This window comes from Lipotes vexillifer, unplaced genomic scaffold, assembly GCF_000442215.2.
Source record: "Lipotes vexillifer unplaced genomic scaffold, Lipotes_vexillifer_v1.1 scaffold382, whole genome shotgun sequence".
Taxonomy (NCBI): Eukaryota; Metazoa; Chordata; class Mammalia; order Artiodactyla; family Lipotidae; genus Lipotes; species Lipotes vexillifer.
Window position 1 is genome coordinate 11401281 of NW_006780611.1, and position 22130 is coordinate 11423410.

Here is a 22130-nt window from a genome sequence, read left to right on the forward strand (position 1 = left end):
TTTTGTACTCTCTCTGTCCCTTTCTCTCCATGCTGTCAGTATTTTCACCAATATACTTTTCTCAAAAGCTGTGAAACTTATAGGGATTTTCTCCATTAGACAAAAGTCACATTCTTTTCCACTAGGGCTTCTGTTGACGGATAGCATCCTTAAACTTCTGAGAGGTCCTATTGTTCCATTAAGAGGATTTGTGAGGCATGTCCTTATCTCTTTAAAGGGCCTTTAGTGGGACTGAGTAATACTCTGATCTTTCATCTTTCTAAGGATATAACAAACAGTCACAGCCTTGGCTACATTTTACCAACAGTCCTCTGAAGCTATTTCTTAATTTTAGCATCTTTTGACATCTGGAGAGGATGAAAATTTCCAGAATGACTAAGTCCTGCCTCATTTTTATTTAACAGTCCTTCCTTCAAATTTCTCTCTCTCTTCTCACATTTCACTACAAGCGTCAAGAAGAAACCAGGAGGCACCTTCAATACTTTGCTTGGAAATTTTCACTGGATCACCCAGTTCATTAATCACTTATTCTGCTTTCCACATCACTGCTGATGACAGAGTCACTATGTTTCTGCCACTACATAACAAGGGCCAGTCCTCTTCCAGGATCTAGGAACATCTTTCTCACTTCCTTTTGTGCCTGCACTGGCAGCATCCTCTAAGACCAGACTTCTACTAATAGTCTGTTTAAGGCAATTTAGGCTTTTTCTATCATGTTGCTCAAAATCCTTCCAGGCTCCACTGGCTGCTTGGTTCCAAAGCCACTCCCACATTTTTAGGTGTTTGTTACAGCAGCATCCCACTCTTGGCACCAAAATATATATTATCTATTGCTGCATTTAAAAAATCACCACAAAGCTTAGTGGCTTAAAATGGTGGCTTAAATGCTTAAAAAAATACAAATTTATTATCTCACAGTTTCTATGGATCAGGATCCTGGGTGAGGCTTAACTAAGTCCTCTGGCTCAGGGTCTACCATAGGCTACAATTAATGTGTCAGGTGGGCTGTATTCTCATATCAGGGTTCAATTGGGGAAGAACCATTCAGGTGGTAGGATTCATTCAGTTCTTTTTTTAAAAATTTTTATTTATTTATTTATTGACTGCATTGGATCTTCGTTGCTGTGTGCAGGCTTTCTCTAGTTGCAGCGAGCAGGGGTTACTCTTTGTTACAGTGTGCAGGCTTCTCATTGCGGTGGCTTCTCTTGTTGCGGAGCACGGGCTCTAGGTGCGTGGGCTTCAGTAGTTGTGGGTCATGGGCTCTAGAGCGCAGGCTCAGTAGTTGTGGCTCACGGGCTTAGTTGCTCCATGGGATGTGGGATCTTCCCGGACCAGGGCTCGAACCCGTGTCCCCTGCATTGGCAGGCAGATTCTTAACCACTGCGCCACCAGGGAAGTCCCTCATTCAGTTCTTTGAGGACTATTGGAATAAGGGTCTCTGTTCCTTACTAGCTTTGGCCAAAGGCCACCCTCAGTTCTTTCCACATGAGTCTCTTTGTAGGGCAGCTCAAAACATGGTACTGCTTCCATCAGAGCGAACCAGGCAAGGAGAGCCAGAGGAAGAGTTTGAACAAGACAGAAGTCACTAACCTAATCCTGGATGTGACATCCTCTCACTTTTGTCATATTCTTTTGATCAGAAGCAAGTCACTAGGTCCAGCCCACACTCAAGTGTTAGGCGGGGAACATAGTGTATGAATATCAGGAGGATAAGGATCATGAAAAGTCATATCAGAAACTGCACAATCGTCAGAATTAATAGGGTGTTTTGCCTGGTGATTTTTCAAAATTCATCTGTTTCTTAACCTGCTCTGAGTTTACCAGCAGACCAACTTGCTGGGTGACCTCAGACAAGTCACTCCTTCTCCCTGGGACCTCAGTTTCTTTACCTGTAAAGTGAAGGGACTGGGGCTTCCCTGGTGGTGCAGTGGTTAAGAATCTGCCTGCCAGTGCAGGGGACACGGGTTCGAGCCCTGGTCCAGGAAGATCACACATGCTGCGGAGCAACTAAGCCCGTGCGCCACAACTACTGAGACCCCGCACCACAACTACTGAAGCCCGTGTGCCTAGAGCCCTTGCTCTGCAACAAGAGAAGCCACTGCAATGAGAAGCCCACACACTGCAACGAAGAGTAGCCCCCGCTTGCCGCAACTAGAGAAAGCCCTTGCGCAGCAACAAAGACCCAACTAGAGAAAGCCCTTGCGTAGCAACAAAGACCCAACGCCAAAAATAAAATAGATAAATAAATTTATTCAAATAAATAATAAATAAATAAAACGAAGGGGCTGGATTAGCTAATCTCAAAGATCCCTTCCAGCTCTGACTTGCTGCTTCTATGCTTTCCTTATCCAATTATACAATAAATTGTTTTATCCTAGTTGAATTACAAAATTCACAGAAGCCTTTAAAAAAACACATGCAATGAAATAAGAGAATATGAATAAGAAAAAGATCACCTAGGAAAAAGGAACCCAAACTTGAAAGCTGCAGAGACTTTTGAAGATGCCAGAACTGACACTCTAATTTGATCCGAAGGCCTGTTCTTTGGAGGAAAGGCTGAGATCATCCCAGAGTCCGTTCCTGCTCTTGGCGCTCCTCCACATTGGCCAAGCTGGTTCCTTTCCTTGAATGACCAGCTGGTAAAAAAAAGAATGGACAAAATCCTATTTGCAGAGAGGCAAACAGTCACCAGGATGGGGGGTTTGGGGCAATTGCCCCTCCCAGCAAGGGGTCTGCTGGGGGCTCCTAGGGGAGTGTTGGGTGGTACAGATGGGGAAGAAAATATTATAGAAGAAAAGGATTGCAAAGGAAGAAGGGGAGTCCCAGGCCCCCAGTCTGTTTGAGAAGGGCCTTTGAGGCACAGGTGATGGGGGTGACCAGGGCTTTCCACATACAGCACAGCCTGCAAGGGTCCAGGAAGCAGGCCCAGTGCCAGGGGTGGTGGGTGGATGGGGCGGGGGCTCCTGGGTGCCTGAGAGCACTGGAAGCAGCACGGAGGGACCTCTGGTCAGGGGCTGGGCAGACGGTCACAGGCCGTCCTGTTCAGCCCTCTCTGTCATTTGAGATGACTGTGTGTATTTCTTTGTCTGCAGAATTAAGCTTGGAATTACCTGTGGCAGAGCAAGAGCCGATGGAGCTGGACCACCAAGCAGGTAGGACGGGGGACCAGGGACATGCTGAATGCACATGCAGGACTTCTGGAGGGAGCCCCTGGGGGCAGCAGAGACTAGCCCCTCCCCCTCTCCCTCAGTCTTGCTTTGGCCTCCAGACCCACTATGTGGCCCTAACTTCCTCAGGGCTTCTGTTTGAAGACAGAAGGAAAAGGGAGGGCACGGAGTATTGCTGAGCCTCTTGCATCTGCCAGGCCTGGGGATTATGACCCCACTGCAGTGTCCCCTCTTGTAACCGAACACAAGTTCATGTGCCCAAGGCGCAGTGAGGTCAAACAAACCAAAAACATCATGGGTTTGGAGCAGAGAAAGTTTTATTGCAGGGCCAAGCAAGGAGAATGGGTGGCTCATGTTCAAAACCCCCAAATTCATTGATGGCTTTCAGGGAGAAGTTTTTATAGGCAAAATTTAGGGTGAGGGCTGCAGGGTGTGTGGCTTCCTTCTGATTGGTTGGTGGTGAGGTAGCAGGGCGGTGCTCCAGGAGTCTTGTGGCTTCCTTCTGATTGGTTGGTGGTGAGGTAGCAGGGCGGTGCTCCAGGAGTCTTGTGGCTTCCTTCTGATTGGTTGGTGGTGAGGTAGCAGGGCGGTGCTCCAGGAGTCTTGTGGCTTCCTTCTGATTGGTTGGTGGTGAGGTAGCAGGGCGGTGCTCCAGGAGTCTTGTGGCTTCCTTCTGATTGGTTGGTGGTGAGGTAGCAGGGCGGTGCTCCAGGAGTCTTGTGGCTTCCTTCTGATTGGTTGGTGGTGAGGTAGCAGGGCGGTGCTCCAGGAGTCTTGTGCTTGGCCTGAAGTTACCATCCCCCACCTGCATGGGCATCTTAGTTCCTGAAGAACTGGAAGATGTGGCTATGTATATCCCTTGCGGAGGAACCAGGACCCTGCTTTAATCACTGCACTATTGCTCTTTTCTTTTTTTTGGCTGCACCCTGTGGCTTGTGAGATCTTATTTCCCGGGCCAGGGATTGAACCCGTGCAAGGGTGCAGAGTCCTAACCACTGGACCGCCAGGGAATTCCCTGCACTATTGTTTCTTGATTGTTCCTCCTTTGTTTCCGCATTCCTTCCTCTCCCTGAGTAGCAGCTGTTTGAATCTGCCCTTAGGAACTCAGGGAAGGTCTAGGGAGGCTGAAGCCTTTAACCTGCAAATAAGAAATAGGGAACCTGGAAAGGCTTTTGTGCCCAGGAGGGCCCTACAGGGTCCTGCTTGGCTTCACTCTCAAGGCTCAGGGGCAAAGCAGCAACCCTTTGTGCACCAGAAAGGCAGGATATGGGAGAACACAGCAGGGGTCTGGTCTCTGTGAGTGGAAGGTCCATGTAGGTCCTGAGTGAGCCAAATGCAGGGAGTGGTGTGGCCCAAGGAGGGGAGAAAAGTGTGTCCTAGGCCTGGGGAATAGTGTGGGCAAAGGTCTGGAAGTTAGAGTGGGCTGGTGATTTGGTGAAGCTGAATGAAATTCAATATGGCTTGAAGGCTGGAGAAGGGAGGTGGGCAAGGAGGCTGGGCTGGAGTCCTGGGACAGATCCCAAGGGCAGGGCCTCTGCCCTGAGGACGAGGGGAAGTGTTTCCATGTTGGAATGACTGGGTCAGTTCGGCTCTGAGAAAGGTCCCCACGGGTGAGGGGTTAGCGGCTGGGGCTGGCGGGTGGGATGTGGAGAGAGGCTCATCCAGGGACGCTGGGGCAAGGCTCCTGCTGGAAGCTCTCTCCAAAGACCCAAATGACCTGGAGGCCTAGTTAAACACTCAGATCCCAGCCTCTCCCAAGAAGATTCTGATGCAGCAGCTCTAGGAGGGGCCCAGGAATCTGTATTTCTAATGAGTGCCTGCAGGGGATTCTGGTAAATGACGCAGCTTGGAGAACTCTGATGATTGGTCGCTTGATCCTCACAACAGCAAGTAAAGTAGGATGAACCCTGCCCATTGTACAAGGGAAGGGAGTGGAGGAAGCATGAGATTGCACTGAGATTCTTGGAATGCCAGCTACAGACATTCATTCATTCATTCCACAAACATTTAAGCCCAAGAGGATGGGGGTTGACCCAGTTAGCTCACTGTTGGGGCCCCAGTGCCTAGCACAGCACCGACACACAGTAGGTGCTCGCCTGATGGCTGAATTGGTGAAGGTATTGGCTCTCTGAGCCAGGGGACACGAGACACGGTCCTGGCCATTACAGGGCTCCTAAGCCCAAAGGGCAGGTGGAGGGTGAGCAGACAATTTACATACACTGTGTTTAGAGGCGGGCAGGAGCACAGCCTGGGACAAATGGGAGCACGGATCCTGGAGTCCTGAGCCCTGAGACCTATGGGCTCAGGAGCCCAGGCTTGCGCTGGGCTTCAGTCTCCCCACGAGCACAGGGAGGGGCCGTGGTTGATCAGGCTGGTGCTGAGTGCTGTTAATGCTCTCTGCCTCCATTCTTTTGAGAAAGGTCACTGTCCCCATCCTGGAAGCCTTAGTTGTCCCCAGAAGCGCCCCTTTGCTCGGCTATCTGCTTGTTGGGGCAGAACCCAGGACGGGAGGGAGGGTAGGCAGTCTGGTCTCTGGGGAACAGGTTTTTCCTCTTTTGTGTCGATGACAAAAGGTCTCAAGAACAGGATCCTCCGACTTCAGCTCCTTGGGGTGAGGATGGTGGGGAGAAGGGCGAGGAGGAAGCGGGCAGGCCTGGACCTCAGCTTTCTCTGTCTCTACTGCCCTGGGGAAGGATCTGCAGCCCCCACGGGTGGGCAAGCGGGGCTTGAAATAAAAACCTCTGTGGCCGGCAAAACCTGCCATTTCCAGCAGCTTTCTCTGAAAAAGAAACCTGGAAACATCTGAACATCCACCGGCAGGGCAGCCGCTAAAGCCTGCACGGTTTGAAAGGAAAGTTAGGTCTGTGTTTGTGGCCAAGAAGAGATCCCCAAGGCACAGTGTTAAGTTTTTAAACAGCAAGTTACAAAGCAATTCATAGAATCTGATCGCATTTATAAACCAAAGTGAAGCCAAACTATGCATCTTTCAAAAGCGCTAGGACCCATCTAGAACGTTTGGGAGGGAAGCTCATCAAACAAGCTTACAGCTATAACCTGGGATTGAGGATTGTGGGGATAGCTGGAAGTGGGGAGAGGGTGGGGACTGACTCGTTTTCTATATTTTGCCCAGTAAGAAAGAGTTTACATATTACTTGGGTATTATAATGTGTAAAACATTATTCAAAATGTGTATTTTAAGTCTCCATCCAGTGGGTTGTAAGATGCACTGTTACTTACCTGTCACTAAGAAAGAAAACATCGCTGGTTAGACCAGGGTCCATTGATTGTCAGACACAGCCTGATGTCAGCGATGCTAACATGAGAAGGAAGGACATTTTAGAACTGATGGGGTGCAGGGTGACCCTGGGTCTGACACCCCTGCAGCCATCTATTCATTCACTCGCTCACTGATGGGTGTCACCAACATCTCTGGTACACAGGGCTCTGGGGGGTGCTGAGGGAGACCCAGGACTGACTCACTTGTGGACCTGCCTCAGTGACTCCCCTCCCGCATGGAGGAGAGAAATGAGAGGGTTTGTAGCTCACAAGGATGGAGAAGGGGAAAATCCAGACAGACCTGTAGAGCGTGCTGGGGACAGAGTTGTGGAGCTGAGAGGAGGCAATGGCCCTGGAAGCTTGGGGTGGGTGTCAGGGAGGACTTCCTGGTGGGGCTGCATTGGAAGGAAGCAGTAGGAATTTTTTTTTTTTTGGGGGGGGGGGTAGATTACACATAAAAAAATTTACCATTTTAACCATTTAACACAGTTCAGTGGCATTTAGTACATTTCACAATATTGTGCAGCCATCACCATTATGATATATATAACATGTTCATCACCCCAAAAGGAAACCTGTACTCATTGAACAGTCACTCCCTATTCCTCCCTCCCCCAAACCCCCGGCAACCTCTAATCTGGTTTGCGTTTCTTTGAATTTGCCTATTCTGGATATTTCATATAAATGGAGGCATGTGGGATCTTCCCGGACCAGGGCACGAACCCGTGTCCCCTGCATCGGCAGACGGACTCTCAACCACTGCGCCACCAGGGAAGCCCAAGCAGTAGGATTTTGACTTAGGGAAAAAGAGGGGCTGGGCTTCCGGGCAGTGAACTAGCCTGAGCAGACACTGGGAGGTTGGACATCGCGGGGTGTGGTGGGGAAGAGGTGGCGGTCTGTTTGGCTGGAGCCAGGGATGGGGCAAGAGAATGAGGAGAAGACCTGTAAGCTGGGAATGGGAGATCCTCGGAACTGGGAGTCAGGGCAGGAGTGCGGTGGGGGGAGGGGAGGGAGCGGTTGAGGTGGGAGAGCCCGGAAGCGGCTGGGATGACACCGCTCCATTAGCTGGAGAACAGAGGAGGGAAGTGGGGCTGGGGAGCAGCTCTAAATGGGGAGCAAAGGCTGGCTCAATCCAGCTCTAGTACTTTTCCAGCCGTGTGACTTGGCCAAGCTGAGGGATGCCCCCTGCCAGCTTCCACAGCTGCTGGTTTTCCTGACTGGATTGCTGGCGGGGTTCAAGGTGGGGAAGGGGACTACCCAAATGGAGCCAGGTTCACTAAAGCACAGAGAGGTCACAGCCCTTGCTGCAGGTCACACAGCTAGCCTCAAGGCTGGTCAGGCTTGGGCTGCAGTCTCTATTGTCAGAAGCAACGAGGGCTGCCCTGTCCAGTGGGAGGCTTGGCAGGCTGAACTACCCTCTCCCTTGGTCTCTCTCCTGATTTCTCACCCATGCTTCTGGCTCCCATGACTTCTTTCCGCCCCTGCCTTTTTCCCTGCTCTGGATCTCTGCGGCTCCGTGTCTGTCTGTTCCCCCCACCCCCACCCCCATCACCGTCTTCCTTCCTGCCCTCCACTCTCTACATCTGTCTGTCTCCTCTCCTTCCTTCCCTCTCTCTTCCCTTTTTAGGTACAACCACTTTGACCAGGGCCCATCTCAACAACAGCAAGGAAGGCCAGCAGGACACGGACCTCTGGAGAACTGCCTGTAGCCCACTGGATACCTCCAAGTTCAAGTACCAGCTCCCAGTCTCCCCACAGCCATCCATGTACCAAGGACACAGCCCCCGAGGTAGCTCCGTCGGGCAGGCCTCCCTGGAGGAGATCCGGCCTCCAGCCCTGAAGGCTGTCAGCCAGGACTCTCCCCAGAGGGACTCACAGCCGGGGTCCCTGAAGAAAGAGAGCTACAGACCCTCCTTGAGGGAGAGGAGGGCCTCCTTCCGAGAGGGGGCTCAGCCGTGCCAGGGGCTGGAGGAAGACCCCGACTTGGGGGCACAGGGCCAGAGTAGCAGCAGTATTCCCAACAACATTCGCCACAAGTGTGGGAGCAACGTGGTGGACCAGCTGATCTCCGGAGAGCAGGTGTCAGAATGGGCACAGGAGGCTAAGGGTGGCAGGAGGCTCATGCATGGAGACTGACAATGAGGACCCCTAAGGAAGCTGCTCTTGAGTACAGAGTCCCCGTAATAATATCATCAGAAAGTAGTGTTTACTGAGCACTTGCTCTGTGCCAGATCCTGTGCACTGTTTAGTCTTCACATCTAACCGTTCAATCTTCCCGGTGAGGGAGGTACTATAATCATCCTCATTTTATGGATTAGAAGCCCAAGGCTTAACAGGCTTAAGTAAATTAACCAAACTTAAACAGGATCCAAACTGGCTAGCAGATTCTGGAGCCTTGGCCCATAATGAGTTTGCAGTTAGAAGTCTTGTGTTTGAATTAGATGCTTTTAGCTCAAGTCTCCTAAAGGGGACAGGATTGATTGGCAATCAGAAGACTTGGGTTTGAATCCTGGCTCTGCCGCAGAATACTGAAAGACTTCAGATAAGTTACTTCTCCTGTCTGTGCTCTAGTCTCTGCATCTGTAAAGTGAGGCAGTTAGACTAGATCAGGCTGGCAAATACACAGCATGCATTCCATAACTCTCCTAGCCCGCATTCATGGCAGACATCACTAATCGATTCTGGCACTTTTTCCTACTTGGTACATCATTCTAGGAACTCAATGCTGATCCACTGAAAGTTGAGATAAAACTTACCTGCCATTTCTGGTCAAATGGTCACCTGCTCTGGCATTTTGAGTCGTATTTTCAAAGCCACCGTCTCAACCCTCATGGTGACTACATTGAGCAGCAGGCCAGGCAGGAGTCATTGTTTCCTTTTTTAACAGATAGCAAATCTGAGGCTCAGAGAGGTGATACGATCTGCCCAGGGTCACACTGAGCAAGCAGGAGAGCCAGGGTCACAAAGGCTATGGGCGGGGCCCCTTTCCATTTTGTCATCTTAAGGTGGGGTACCCTCCCCCCCCCCCCCCCCCCCCCAGAGGTCACAATCCTAAATTCCCTGCCCCACTTGGAGGATCTTGTCCCAACTTGAGGTTGGCTGTATGGTCACTATCTCTCACTGCACCTCACCTCCTGGCTTTGGGAAGGTGCCGTTTCTCTCTTTGGCCATCGTGGTCCTGGCCTTAAATCAAGAGATCTGTTTTGTTTTTGTTTTTGTTTTTTTGTTTTAATCCAGCTGTGACCCAAATCACAAGTGTCATCAGGCCAGCAAATATCAGAACTGGAAGTTACTTCAAAGGCCACCCACTTCTGCCCCCACCCTCATTTTATGAGTAGGGGAACTGAGGCCCAGAGGGGAGCAAAGACTTGCCCAAATCAGCAGCTGGTATATAGCAGAGTTGGGACCCAACTTTTTTTTTAATAAATTTATTTGTTTTATTTATTTATTTATTTTTGGCTGCGTTGGGTCTTCATTGCTGTGCGCAGGCTTTCTCTAATTGCGGTGAGCGGGGGCCACTCTTCGTTGTAGTGTGCGGGCGTCTCATTGCGGTGGCTTATCTTGTTGCGGAGCACAGGCTCTAGAGCGCAGGCTCAGTAGTTGTGGTGTACGGGCTTAGTTGCACCACGGCATGTGGGATCTTCCCGGACCAGAGCTTGAACCCATGCCCCCCGCGTCGGCAGGTGGATTCTCAACCACTGTGCCACCAGGGAAGTCCCCAAACCCAGGTTTAATGGCTCTTAGGCCTGAGCTCAACCACTCCGGGCCTCAGTTTCCCCATTGGTACAAGGAAGGAGCTGCCCCTGGTGAAATATAAGGAGCCACCTAGCGTTGGCTTGTGTGATGCTTCCGCTGTAGTAGGCAAGCCAGGGCTTCGCTCACCAGCTATGCGATGGGCAAGTCCCTGCCCTGAGGCACAGTTTCCTTATTTATAAAATGTAGGAATAATATCATCTTACAAAGATGTCCCCTGGTGATGTTCTGCGTACGTACCCAATGTAGGGAGAAGCTTTCATGATCATTCTCATCCTTGATGCCCGAGGCCCATGTGGGAGGTGGGGTGGTGTGGGAGGGTGGAGGGACTTCAGTTATGCCAGCTCCCAGGCCTGGGAGTTGGTTGAAGGCTGCAGGCTAAGGGTGGGGTGAGGGTGGTGGAGGCAGGGTCAGAGGCAGGAGAAGTTAGAGGCGAGATAGGGGACTTGACGCTGCTTCTCTACCCCTTGTCTCTCCTCCCTCCCTCCCTCCCTCCCTCCCTCCCTCCCTATTTAGGCTCGAAGGGCCATTGGTGAAGCCTTGGAGGGCCAGAAAAGGGCAAGCTCACGGCCCAGCAGGATCCAGAGTCCCACTGAAATCACCTCCATCTTTTCAGGCTACTATGATCTGGGCTACAACATGCGGTCAAACTTGTTTCAAGGTCAGGCTGAAGGGCAAGGGTGGGGGCTGCGAACATCCATAGTCCCCAAGGCACTGGGCAAGGAAGGACTTGGACCCCCAAAGGAATCTAAGACCCCAGGATACATATCCAGGGACACTCATTTCACGGCCACCAAGGGCCTCCTCTGTGCCAGACTCTGTGCCGAGTGCTGGGAATGTCCAGTCACCTGGCAAGTCTGTCCTCACTGTACAGATGGTCCCTCCCAGTTGGCAGTCAGCCCTTACTCTCCCTGTACCTCTGGTGTCTTAATCTGCCAAGAGGAGGCCGGGGCACCCCTGGTCTGGCCACCTTTGGTTACAGTGACAGTATCAGGCTTCCTGTGTTCAAAGGTCAGCTCAGCCTATGGGTGTGGCCTCCGGCAGGATCCTTAACCTCTGAGCCTCAGCCAATCTTCTTGGTACAATGGGGCTAATAACATGGCAGGATTCTATGGAGGAGCTTGGCCTGCAGCCCCCAGTGAGTCCTCTTTTTTAAATTTTTTGGCTAAGCCTTGAGGCTTGGAATCAAACCTGTGCCCCCTGCAATGGAATTCCACTGGATCCCCAGGGAATTCCCACAGTGAGTGATTAGTAGCTGACAGGCCAGCACTTTTCTTTCTCGGATCCCACTGGTGGCACCTCTGGGCCAAAGTGTGGGTCGGAGGCCCGGACATCTGCAATGTCCTCTGGGTCCCCCTCGGTCCTGTTTGTCAGGGGAGTCCTCCTAGCTCCATATCACAGGCAGATGGGGAACAATTTGCCCAGAGTAGTAGGTGGATGTGAAGCTCAAATCCAGGTTTTTCTTCTGCCTCCAAGGTCCCAGAGTCTTTTCCCGGCACTGGGGTCACCTCCCGAGCTAGGACCCCGTTCCCAAGCGTTTAACCGATTGCTCGGATGCCGGTCCTTGGTCAGAAAGTGGTGGCTTCTCTCCGGCCCCACATTCTAGTTTGACCTCATTGCAAAAGGTCAAGTCTTTCTGGCCCCCTTCTTTCCTCCATCCTTACTCCATGCCTTCTCCAGTGTCCCCAGGGCCTGGTGAACCTCCCACCTGGCTCAGATCCCCATCACCCGAGGAACGAGACAGCCACTGGAAGCCTTTCTGGGTTTTTCTTTGAGCTTGAAGAAGGGGTGGTGCTTGGGGAGAGGAGAGAGAATACAGCTCAGATTGTCTTGTTCTGGGCCTCAGGAATCGGCCTTCCACTTGTCTTTAACAATGATCACTCAGAAGTTCTTACGTAGGCCTTTATATGGTGATGTTTACATACGTTTAAAAGAATGATATAAAAAGCGTCTGTGTACCCCTCACCCAGCCTGAGAAACACAACTGTGTCAAGGGGGCAAACCCTTGGAACCGGTGCAAACCAGCTTGCTCCAGCTTCTAAGAGTCGATTGTTAAATTTTACTGAACTGTTGGCATCGTGAGTGATCTTAAAATTGGCCGTGGTCGTGCAATTGACCTTTGAACAACGGGGGAGTCAGGAGTGCCAACTATCCCCGCCTACACCGCCCCACAGTCAAAAATCCAAGTACTGCTATCTCTGACCCAAAAACAAAAGAACTGATAAATGACTCACCCAAGGCCAGGAAGCTGAGATAGTTTGGATAGAATCAGGACTCAAACCCTTGTTCTTTTGATCCCATGTGTTGTGACTTCCAACCAAACACAAACTTTCCTCATGCCTAGTTAATTTTTAAAGATCTATAAAAGGAAAATGCAGGTACTATATTTATTGAAAAAAAATACACACATAGGTGGACCCGAGCAGTTCAAACCCATGTTGTTCCCATGTCAAACCCATGCTGCATTGACACTCCACAAATTGGCAAGCGCTACAAATTAGGGCATTGCTTTCTGCACCCAACTGTCAGTGTGCCTCACCCATGTGTCCCCCTCCATTTCCACCCGCCCAGATTGATCTTGGCATTTGCTGCTCCAGGTTGGGGAGGTACAGGAGTAGCTAGACAAGGGAGAGGAAATCAGAGAGGAAACGGGCTAGCGGGGGAAGGCCACGGGAAGGTCTTAAGCAGAGAAGGGCATTGTTTGACTTAGGTTAAAGGATCACTACTGTTGCTATGCTGAGAAGAAAAGTAAGGGAGCTGGGCAGAAACCGGGAAACCAGTGAGGAGGTGACTGCAAAAATCCAGGTGGGGTTAATGATGGAGGCTTGGTCTCGAGAGCAGGGCTGGTGCATTGCATGACTCTAGTGGATACTATTGTGCAGTATGGCGGCCCAGGGAGATAATGGTGAAGGTGACGTGATTCAGGAGGAGTCTGGCTATGTGTGTAAGGCCGAGCAAACAGAATGTGCTAATCAATGGATTTGGGGTGTGTGAGAGAGGAATTAAGGTTGATGTCAAGGTTTTCCTTTTGTTTTTCATAAATTTAATTATTTATTTTTTTGGCTGCGTTGGGTCTTCGTTGCTGCGCACAGGCTTTCTCTAGTTGCGGCGAGCCGGGACTACTCTTCGTTGCGGTGCGTGGGCTTCTCGTTGTAGAGCATAGGCTCTAGGCATGCGGGCTTCAGTGGTTGCCGCACGTGGGCTCAGTAGTTGTGGCTCGTGGGCTCTAGAACGCAGGCTCAGTAGTTTTGGTGCACAGGCTTAGTTGCTCCGCGGCATGTGGGATCTTCCCAGACCAGGGATCGAACCCATGTCCCCTGCATTGGCAGGCGGATTCTTAACCACTGTGCCACCAGGGAGGCCCAGATGTCAAGGTTTTTGACCTGAACAACTGAAAGGATGGAACTGTTATTTACTGAGATAGAGAAGGTTCCAGGAGGAGTGGGTTGAAGAAATCCTATGCCATGCTCAGTCATAAAGATAATCTTTTAGTCTTCTAAAATATTTAGTTTTGCTTTTCACATTTAAGTCTTTAATCCATCTGGAGTTGATTTCTCTTTTCAGTGTGAAGCAGAGATTCATTGTTAATTCCTCCTTTATGTGGATTAGCAATTGTCTCAGTACCTTCTATTGAATAATCTCATGTTTCCACCCCAGTGACCTGCAGTGGTACCACTGGTATCCATCAAGTTTCCCTGTGTGCATGGATCAGTTTCCAGGCTCTCTATTCTGCCCACTGGTTTAATATTACACTTTTAATTATCAAGGTATTATAAGTAGTCTGATATCTGGTTGGGCTGTCGCCACTCCCCACCACTCCATCACCAGCAGCAGGAGCAGCTAATGTCTTAGCGATTCTAGGTTCTTTGCTCTTCCATATAAATTCTAGAATCAGCTTGTCAATTTCCATGAGAAACCCTGTTGGTATTTTGATTGGAAGAACATTGAACCTGCAGCTCAATTTAGGGGCAGTTGTCAGCTTTATGATAATGAATTTTCCAATCCATGAGTATGGTCTACAACTCCATTAATTTAAATCTTCCTTCAATATCCGTCAATAACATTTTGTAATTTTTTAAACAAAGATTACGCAGCTTTTTGTTAGACTTGTTTTGAAGAATCTCTTATTTATCTATTTTTTTGCTGCTTATTGCAAATAGTGTCTTTTTTTTAAACATCTTTATTGGAGTATAATTGCTTTACAATGGTGTGTTAGTTTCTGCTTTATAACAAAGTGAATCAGCTATACATATGTTCCCATATCTCTTCCCTCTTGCGTCTCCCTCCCTCCCACCCTCCCTATCCCACCCCTCTAGGTGGTCACAAAGCACCGAGCTGATCTCCCTGTGCCATGTGGCTGCTTCCCACTAGCTATCTATTTTACGTTTGGTAGATTGTATATGTCCATGCCACTCTCTTACTTTGTCGCAGCTTACCCTTCCCCCTAGTAACTTTTTAAAAATCACATTTTCTAACTTTGCTGCTTGTATACATGGAGGCAATTTTAATTTTTGTTCTTTAATCTTATATCCAGAAGCATGACTCAGCTCACCTATTAATTCCAATAATTTGTTTGTAGATTCTTTGGAACTATTTTTAAATAATAATAATGGCTACATTTATGCATCGCATGTAACATTCACCAAGCCCTGCTCTAAGTACCTTCATGTACATTTTAATTCTCACAAGAATCTTATACAGTGAATGCTATAGTGCTATAATTCCCCCCCCCCTTTTTTTTTAAAGAAAGAAAAAATGAGGCATGGAAAGGTTAAATAACTTGCTTAAGGGCACACAGCTAGGAATAGTCAGAGTTGGGATTGGGATTTGAACTCTGGCAGTCTGGGGCCAGAGTTCACATTATTACCAGGAGGCATTTTTTTTTTTTTAATAAATTTATTTATATTGGGGTGTGTTGGGTCTTTGTTGCTGAGCACAGGCTTTCTCTAGTTGCGGCGAGCAGGGGCTACTCTTCGTTGCGGTGCGCGGGCTTCTCATTGCGGTGGCTTCTCTTGTTGCAGAGCACGGGCTGTAGGTGGGTGGCTTCAGTAGTTGTGGCTCGCGGGCTCTAGAGCGCAAGCTCAGTAGTTGTGGCGCACGGGCTTAATTACTCGGTGGCATGTGGGATCTTCCCGGACCAGGGATCAAACCCATGTCCCCTGCATTGGCAGGCGGATTCTTAACCCCTGCCCCAAGAAGCCCATCAGGAGGCTTTTCCCCCCCTTTTTTTTTTTTTTTTGTGGTACGTGGGCCTCTCACTTTTGTGGCCTCTCCGGTTGCAGAGCACAGGCTCCGGACGCACAGGCTCACCGGCCATGGCTCACAGGCCCAGCCGCTCCATGGAGGATCTTCCCGGACCGGGGCACGAACCCGTGTCCCCTGCATCGGCAGGCGGACTCTCAACCACTGCGCCACCAGGGAAGCCCTTCCCCACCTTTATACCATCTGTTCTGGTTGGCTTGTCCAGGACAATGGTGCAAATAAGCAGACATCCTCCTCGTCATTTTTTTTTTTTTTTTGCATGTGGGACCTTAGTTCCACACTAAGAGTCTTAAATACTGGGCCACCAGGGAAGTACCATAGAATACTTTTTATTTTTTGTCCAAGCCATGCAGCATGCAGGATCTTAGTTCCCCAACCAGAGATCAAACCTGGGCCCACTGCATTGGAAGCACAGAGTCTTAACCACTGGACCACTGGGGAAGTCTTCCTTTCCTTCTTGATTCTAACGTTTTACCAATAAATGTAATATTTAAAAAAGAATTTGAAGACACCGTTTATCAGATTGAGGGTCCCCTTTATTCCTAGTTACCACTTTAGTTTTTAAAAAAATCATGAATGAGTGCTGAGTTGTATTAACTATTCATATAGCTGTTATTTAGATGATCATATGATTTTTCCTTTGATCTGTTGATGTGGTAATCAGTTATAGTAACTGATTTTTAAATATTAAACCAAACTTGTATTCCTGCATTTAAACCAGTGTAGATGCATTATCTTTTTTAATTGTGAAAACTGCCATGGAGAAAAGTGTATAAAACCTATGTGCGCAGTATAAAGAATAATAATAAATAGTCACGTGCCACCTCCCAGGTCAGCAGAGGGTGTTACAGGGACCTCGGAAGCCTTTCCTGTATTTCTCCCAGCTGTGTCACCTGACTTTTGTTTGACTCTTGTTAATGATCCCTTTGCTTTCCTTTATAGTATCAGACCTCTCTGGGCAGGTGACTTTTGAGAACAGACCAGAAGGATGGGGGCTCAGACTGTGGCTTGCTGGGGAAGAGTAGTCAGGCACAAGTACCATGCTGAGGATGTAGGTTCTTCCTGGCCTTTTTATTGGGAGACATTGTAGGATTTTGTACTGAGGAGTGACATGTTTCCAATGATCCTGGCTGTTGTGTTGAGACAGGACAGAACTACCAGTGGGGCAGGAGTAGAAGCAGGGGGACCACTGAGGAGGATAAGATCAGGGGTAGGATTGAAAATGGCTCCAGGACTTCCCTGGTGGTGCAGTGGTTAAGAATCCACCTGCCAAGGCAGGGGACACAGATTTGAGCCCTGGTCTGGGAAGATCCCACACGTCGCGGAGCAACTGAGCCTGTGCGCCACAACTACTGAGCCTGCGCTCTAGAAGCCCCTGAACCACAACTACCGAGCCCACGTGCCACAACTACTGAGGCCCGCGCGCCTAGAGCCCATGCTCCACAACAAGAGAAGCCACCGCAATGAGAAGCCAGCGCACTGCAATGAAGAGTAGCCCCTGCTCGCTGCAACTAGAGAAAGCCTGCGTGCAGCAACAAAGACCCACCACAGCCAAAAATAAAAAATAAATAAATAAATTAAAAAGCCAGGAAAAAATAAGAAAAGAAAATGGCTCCAGGCTGGTCTTCTCTCCAGTAGCCCACAGCTGGTCCACAGAAACAGTTGTACATCCTTGCACTTGAGGACGTATACCCGGCCCTGGTGCTCTCTCAGTCCCGCTCTCTCAGGCCAATGCCTCTTGTTCCAAGCCTTGGTGTCCCCCAAACTCTCGAGCTATGTATCAAGCTCCCCAAGTGACCCCACTGAAGGAGTCTGATTCACAGCTCACTTTAATATCTGATTTCTAGCATCATTAGGGCTTCAGTCCAAGTTTTTAACTTAACATTCTGTTATGTAAGCAATTGAGGCCATAAATATGAAACACCATAAAAATTGCTTTAAAAAAAGGGGATTTCTTTCTTGATAGCATCATCGTTAGAGAACACGACCTGTAATGATTTCAGTCCTTTGAAATTGTGGAGCTTTATAACCCAGCAGATGGTCAATTTTTATAGATAGATAATCAATATGCATTTGAAAATTATCTCTTGAGTTCAGGATTCTGTATTTGTCCAATAGAGCAGGCTTGCTAATTATTTCTATACAAATCTTTTAATTCCTTGTTAATATTCTTTGCTTAATCTATTAATTACTAAAAGATGTACCTTTAAGTCTTTCCCTATGATAGCAGACTTGTCAATTTCTCTGTCAATTTTGCTTTACCTATTTTAAGATTATTCCAGTGCAGCTAGTTTAGAATTATTATATCACCTGAATGAACTGGAGTTGTTTTTATTTCTTATAGTGCTTTTGCTTTACAGTCTATTTTGTCCAATATTAGTATAGTATGACCAGATTGCTTTGATTTGTATTTTTGTGGTATTAATCTTTTTCTGTATTTCCATGTTTATCCTCTTTGTGTCCTTTTGCTTTAAATATGCTTTAAATAATATATATCTGGAAAATATTTTCTGTAGCCTGAGCATCTGTTTTTTAATCAGTTGGCCTACTCCATTTATATTTATTTTAATTACCGATATATTCGGATTTATTTTTATGATCTTATTTTGTATCTTCCATTTGTCCTAATTTTTCTATGCTGCTTTCTTTCTCCGTCCTTTGTTTTGGATTTGAGTGAGCTTCCCTTTTTCCCCAATCCAATTTTTGTCCTTACTTTTCCTATTCTCTCATTGGTTATCTTTGACTTTTTTTTTTATGGCCACGCCGTGTGGCTTGCAGGATCTTAGTTCCCCGACCATGGAAGCGTGGAGTCCTAACCACTGGACTGTCAGGAAATGCCCTATCTTTGACATTTTTACATGCATAGTTAGCGAATTCTAAAGTTAATCAAGGTATTTCAGCTTTTCTGAACAACATAAGGATGTTGGACAGCTTTACATTTATTCTCTCCACCCCACATATCAGCTAACATGTTATTATTTTACAGGTTTTTTTTCTTTTTTACTATACAGAAGCAAAGTAGTTTAAACTGTGGATTCTGGAGCCACAGGTCTGGGTTTGCATCCTCCATCTTTCACTTACCAGCTGTGTCACTTTAGACAAGTGATTTAGCCTCTCTGTGCTTCAGTGACTTCAACAGCAAGATGGGGGTAATAATCACCCCCATCTTCTTAGGGCTGAATCAGGGAGTAAGTTCTGTAAAGTTTTGAATGAAAACTGTGCTTAGCATATGTTAAATCTTCACTTATCTATCACAGTCATTATTTTGCCCATACATTCAACATTGGTACTGTTATCATAATTGATGTGGACTTAGATTTATTCAAGGTTTCCACTTTCTTTGCCTACTACTCCCTCTTTTATCTCAGATTTTCCTTCTGGGATTATTTTCTTCTTTCTGAAGTATGTTGTTTAGAAGATATTTGGGGTGAGATTCTGTTGTTGGTAAATTTTAAGCTCAGAAAAGTTTTATTTCATCCTATTCTTGGAAGACAGTTATTGTAAACAGTTCTAGATTGTTGATTTCTTTTTGTAAGCACTTTGATGATGTTAATTAATTTCCTTCTGGCTTTGATGGTTAATCAAACTCGTTATCCTTTGTAACTAATCTGTCTTTTCTCTATGGCTACTTTTAAGATTTCTTTGTCTCTGGTGTTCTAAATTTTACTTGGTTGTATCTAGGTAAGGAATTATTTTCACTTACACTCACTGGGGAATTGTTATTCTTGAATCTAAGGATTCATATATTTCATCAGTTCTGGAAAAATTCCAGCCACTAGCTTTCCAAATATTGCCCCTCCCTGTTTTCTCCACTCTCTCTTTCAGAATTACAATTAGACATATGTTAGGCCTTCTCATTTAATCTTCATTTAATAGCTTTTTCATATTTTCCACATCATTATTTCCCCACTCTGTGCTGCATTCTAGTTAATTTCTTTAGATATGACTACCAGTTTACCATTTTTTTCCTCAGCTGTATATAATCAGCTCCTTTACCTGTTTGCTGAATTTGTTTTTAAACATTATGATGTCAATTTTCAAACTTAGAGAGAATAGTCTAATAAATACATGGTGCACTTATCATACAGCTTCAACAATTATCAATACAAGGCTAATCTTGTTTCATCTTTTTTCCCACCCACCCACCCATTCATTCCCACCCCAGTTTATTTATATATATTATTTATTTATTTAAAATTTATTTTATTTATTTATTTTTGTCTGTGTTGGGTCTTCTTTGCTGCGCGCGGGCTTTCTCTAGTTGCGGCGAGCGGGGGCTACGCTTGGTTACAGCGCACAGGCTTCTCATTGTGGTGGCTTCTCTCGTTGCGGAGCACGGGCTCTAGGCACTCAGGCTTCAGTAGTTGTGGCACGTGAGCTCAGTAGTTGTGGCACATGGGCTTAGTTGCTCCGCAGCCTGTGGGATCTTCTTGGACCAGGGCTCAAACCCGTGTCCCCTGCGTTGGCAGGCGGATTCTTAACCACTGCACCACCAGGGAAGCCCCACCCCAGTTTATTTTGAAGCAAATCCCAGGCCTCTTACCATCCATTACCTTTCAACTATTATGTTTAATTTCTGAAATTCCATTTGCTTCTTTTACTAATCTCTCTGTTCTTTCTGGGTAGTTTCTTATTCTTTTCTCATACTTTTATTTATTTAAAGTTAATTTTTATTGGAGTATAGTTGTTTTACAATGTTGTGTTAGTTTATTTTATTTTTTTTATTGTTGTATAGTTGCTTTACAATGTTGTGTTAGTTTCTTATTCTTTGCTTATGCTTTTATTCTCTTTTTCACAACTTCACACATTAAATGATACTGATTTTATATTCTGTAACAGATCATTCAAATCCTTGTTATCTTTTGGAATTTGGTCCTCTGTTTGATGATTTTTCTGACTTTTGATCATGGTAACTTCTTTTCTTGTGTGTGTGTATTTTAACTTTACACACAGACATAAACATTTTCTGAAAATACAGGTATCAATTGCCACATGCCAGCTGCTCCAATGAATGTAATCTTCCCAGTCTTGCGAGAACATTTTATTCCTTTGAATAGATTAAGAGACCAAAGCTCTGAGACGTTAAAATCTTGTCTGAGGCCACACTGTTCATAAATGATGGAACTGGTATTTGAGCCTAGGCCGGCATCCCTCTGCCTAACTCACCCCACACCCCGCCCTTCCACAATCCACCATCCATAGGGGAAACTGACATATGAACCCTGGAGTACCTGAACTCTGTTGACTTGGGGCTTCTGGGGATTTCTTCATGGGGTTCCACAGGGGCCCCACAGGAGATGAAGAGCCTCATGAAGGCCTCCTACACCCCTGAGGTGATTGAGAAGTCAATGAGGGACTTAGAGCACTGGCACGGCAGGAAGACGGATGATCTGGGTAGGTGGGGAGCTGGGGGCATGGGAGGCGGGTACTCCCTGGGCAGGGTGTGCTGGCCCCAAGGTCCAGAGAGAAACCACTGCAGCAGCTAGAACTCTGGGGTGGGTTCAGAAGACATATGGGTTGCCACTGGGGCCTGGACACTCCAGAGGTCCTCTGGGTGATTTGTGCTGGTTCCTTCCCTGCTCTCTGCAGGACGGTGGCACCGGAAAAATGCGGTGAACGTGAACTTGCAGAAAGCACTGGATGAGAAAGAAAAGAGCAAAAGCAAGAACTTGAAATTCTAGATACAACCCAGAAGAGGTGCCCTCCACTCAGAGAAAGTGCTAATAAACAGAGGCACACATCTGAACCTTCGCCGTTGCTTGGCGCCGCTCTACAGGTTGGGGGAGGGGCAATGTGCAGTGCTGGAGAGACCTACTGAGGAAGGATAGACGCTCTAAGGACCCAAACTACCCCCGAACCCTTCCTCCTGGGGGCACACACACACACACACACACACACACACACATACACACACACACACACACACACACACACACACACACACGCCCCTTTCCCCCATAATTCCAGGAAAGGATGTGAGAGCTGAGTAGAACTTTGCTCAAGCCCAGGGTGCCTTGCCCTGTGTGGAGGGCTCCTATATAGTGGACACTGCTGGATCTTAACCCTGCATGACCTCCCTAGCAGAACCCCAATTATTTCCAGACATCCATTCCTTCCCCAAGACCCAATGGACTTCAGAAGAACTAGCCACGCCCCCTCCAATCCAGGAGTAGTTTTGATTGGTCTCAGGGAAGTCTAACCCTTCCCCCTACACACAAAGTGATTGGTTCAGAAAGGGACATTTGACGCAGCTTGGACCAGTAAGATGCAAGGAAAGGTGTGCCCGTATAAAGCGTTCTGGGAAACTCTTCTCTACTGGGAAGGCTTGGGAGCCTTCCCTGCTTCTGTTGTAGTGAGTGAAGAACCATGCAGTGCAGACTGCTCCTGGCAGGCACCCTGTGACTGGAGGAACTGCAGACACTGCAGTCCAATCTGCGTCCCCCATGACCTCAGTGACCCGCTCCACCCTCCTGGCCAGAAGCGCCCACCCCCCCACACTCTGGACTTCTTATAATGTGCACCTGGGCATCTTCCTACTGTTTAAGACAAACTCATCTTGAACCGATAAGGGCCCTTGGTAACAACAGGCGAGGGACCTGGGAATTGGGGCCCCAAGGAAGAATCCCCCAGAGAAGGGGTTCCAGGTTAGACAGTCATGCCTACCATCTTATC

General features: G+C 47.7%; 1 protein-coding gene across 1 annotated transcript; it reads left to right on the top strand.

The window, feature by feature from the left end:
* The first annotated feature begins 3130 nt into the window (after positions 1–3130).
* CIMIP4 (ciliary microtubule inner protein 4) lies at positions 3131–21139 on the top strand. Its single transcript, XM_007454074.1, has 5 exons — positions 3131–3152; positions 8071–8522; positions 10713–10857; positions 20742–20852; positions 21048–21139. Exons 1-5 carry the CDS (start codon positions 3131–3133, stop codon positions 21137–21139), a joined length of 822 nt encoding a protein of 273 aa, XP_007454136.1.
* The last annotated feature ends 991 nt before the right edge of the window (positions 21140–22130 follow it).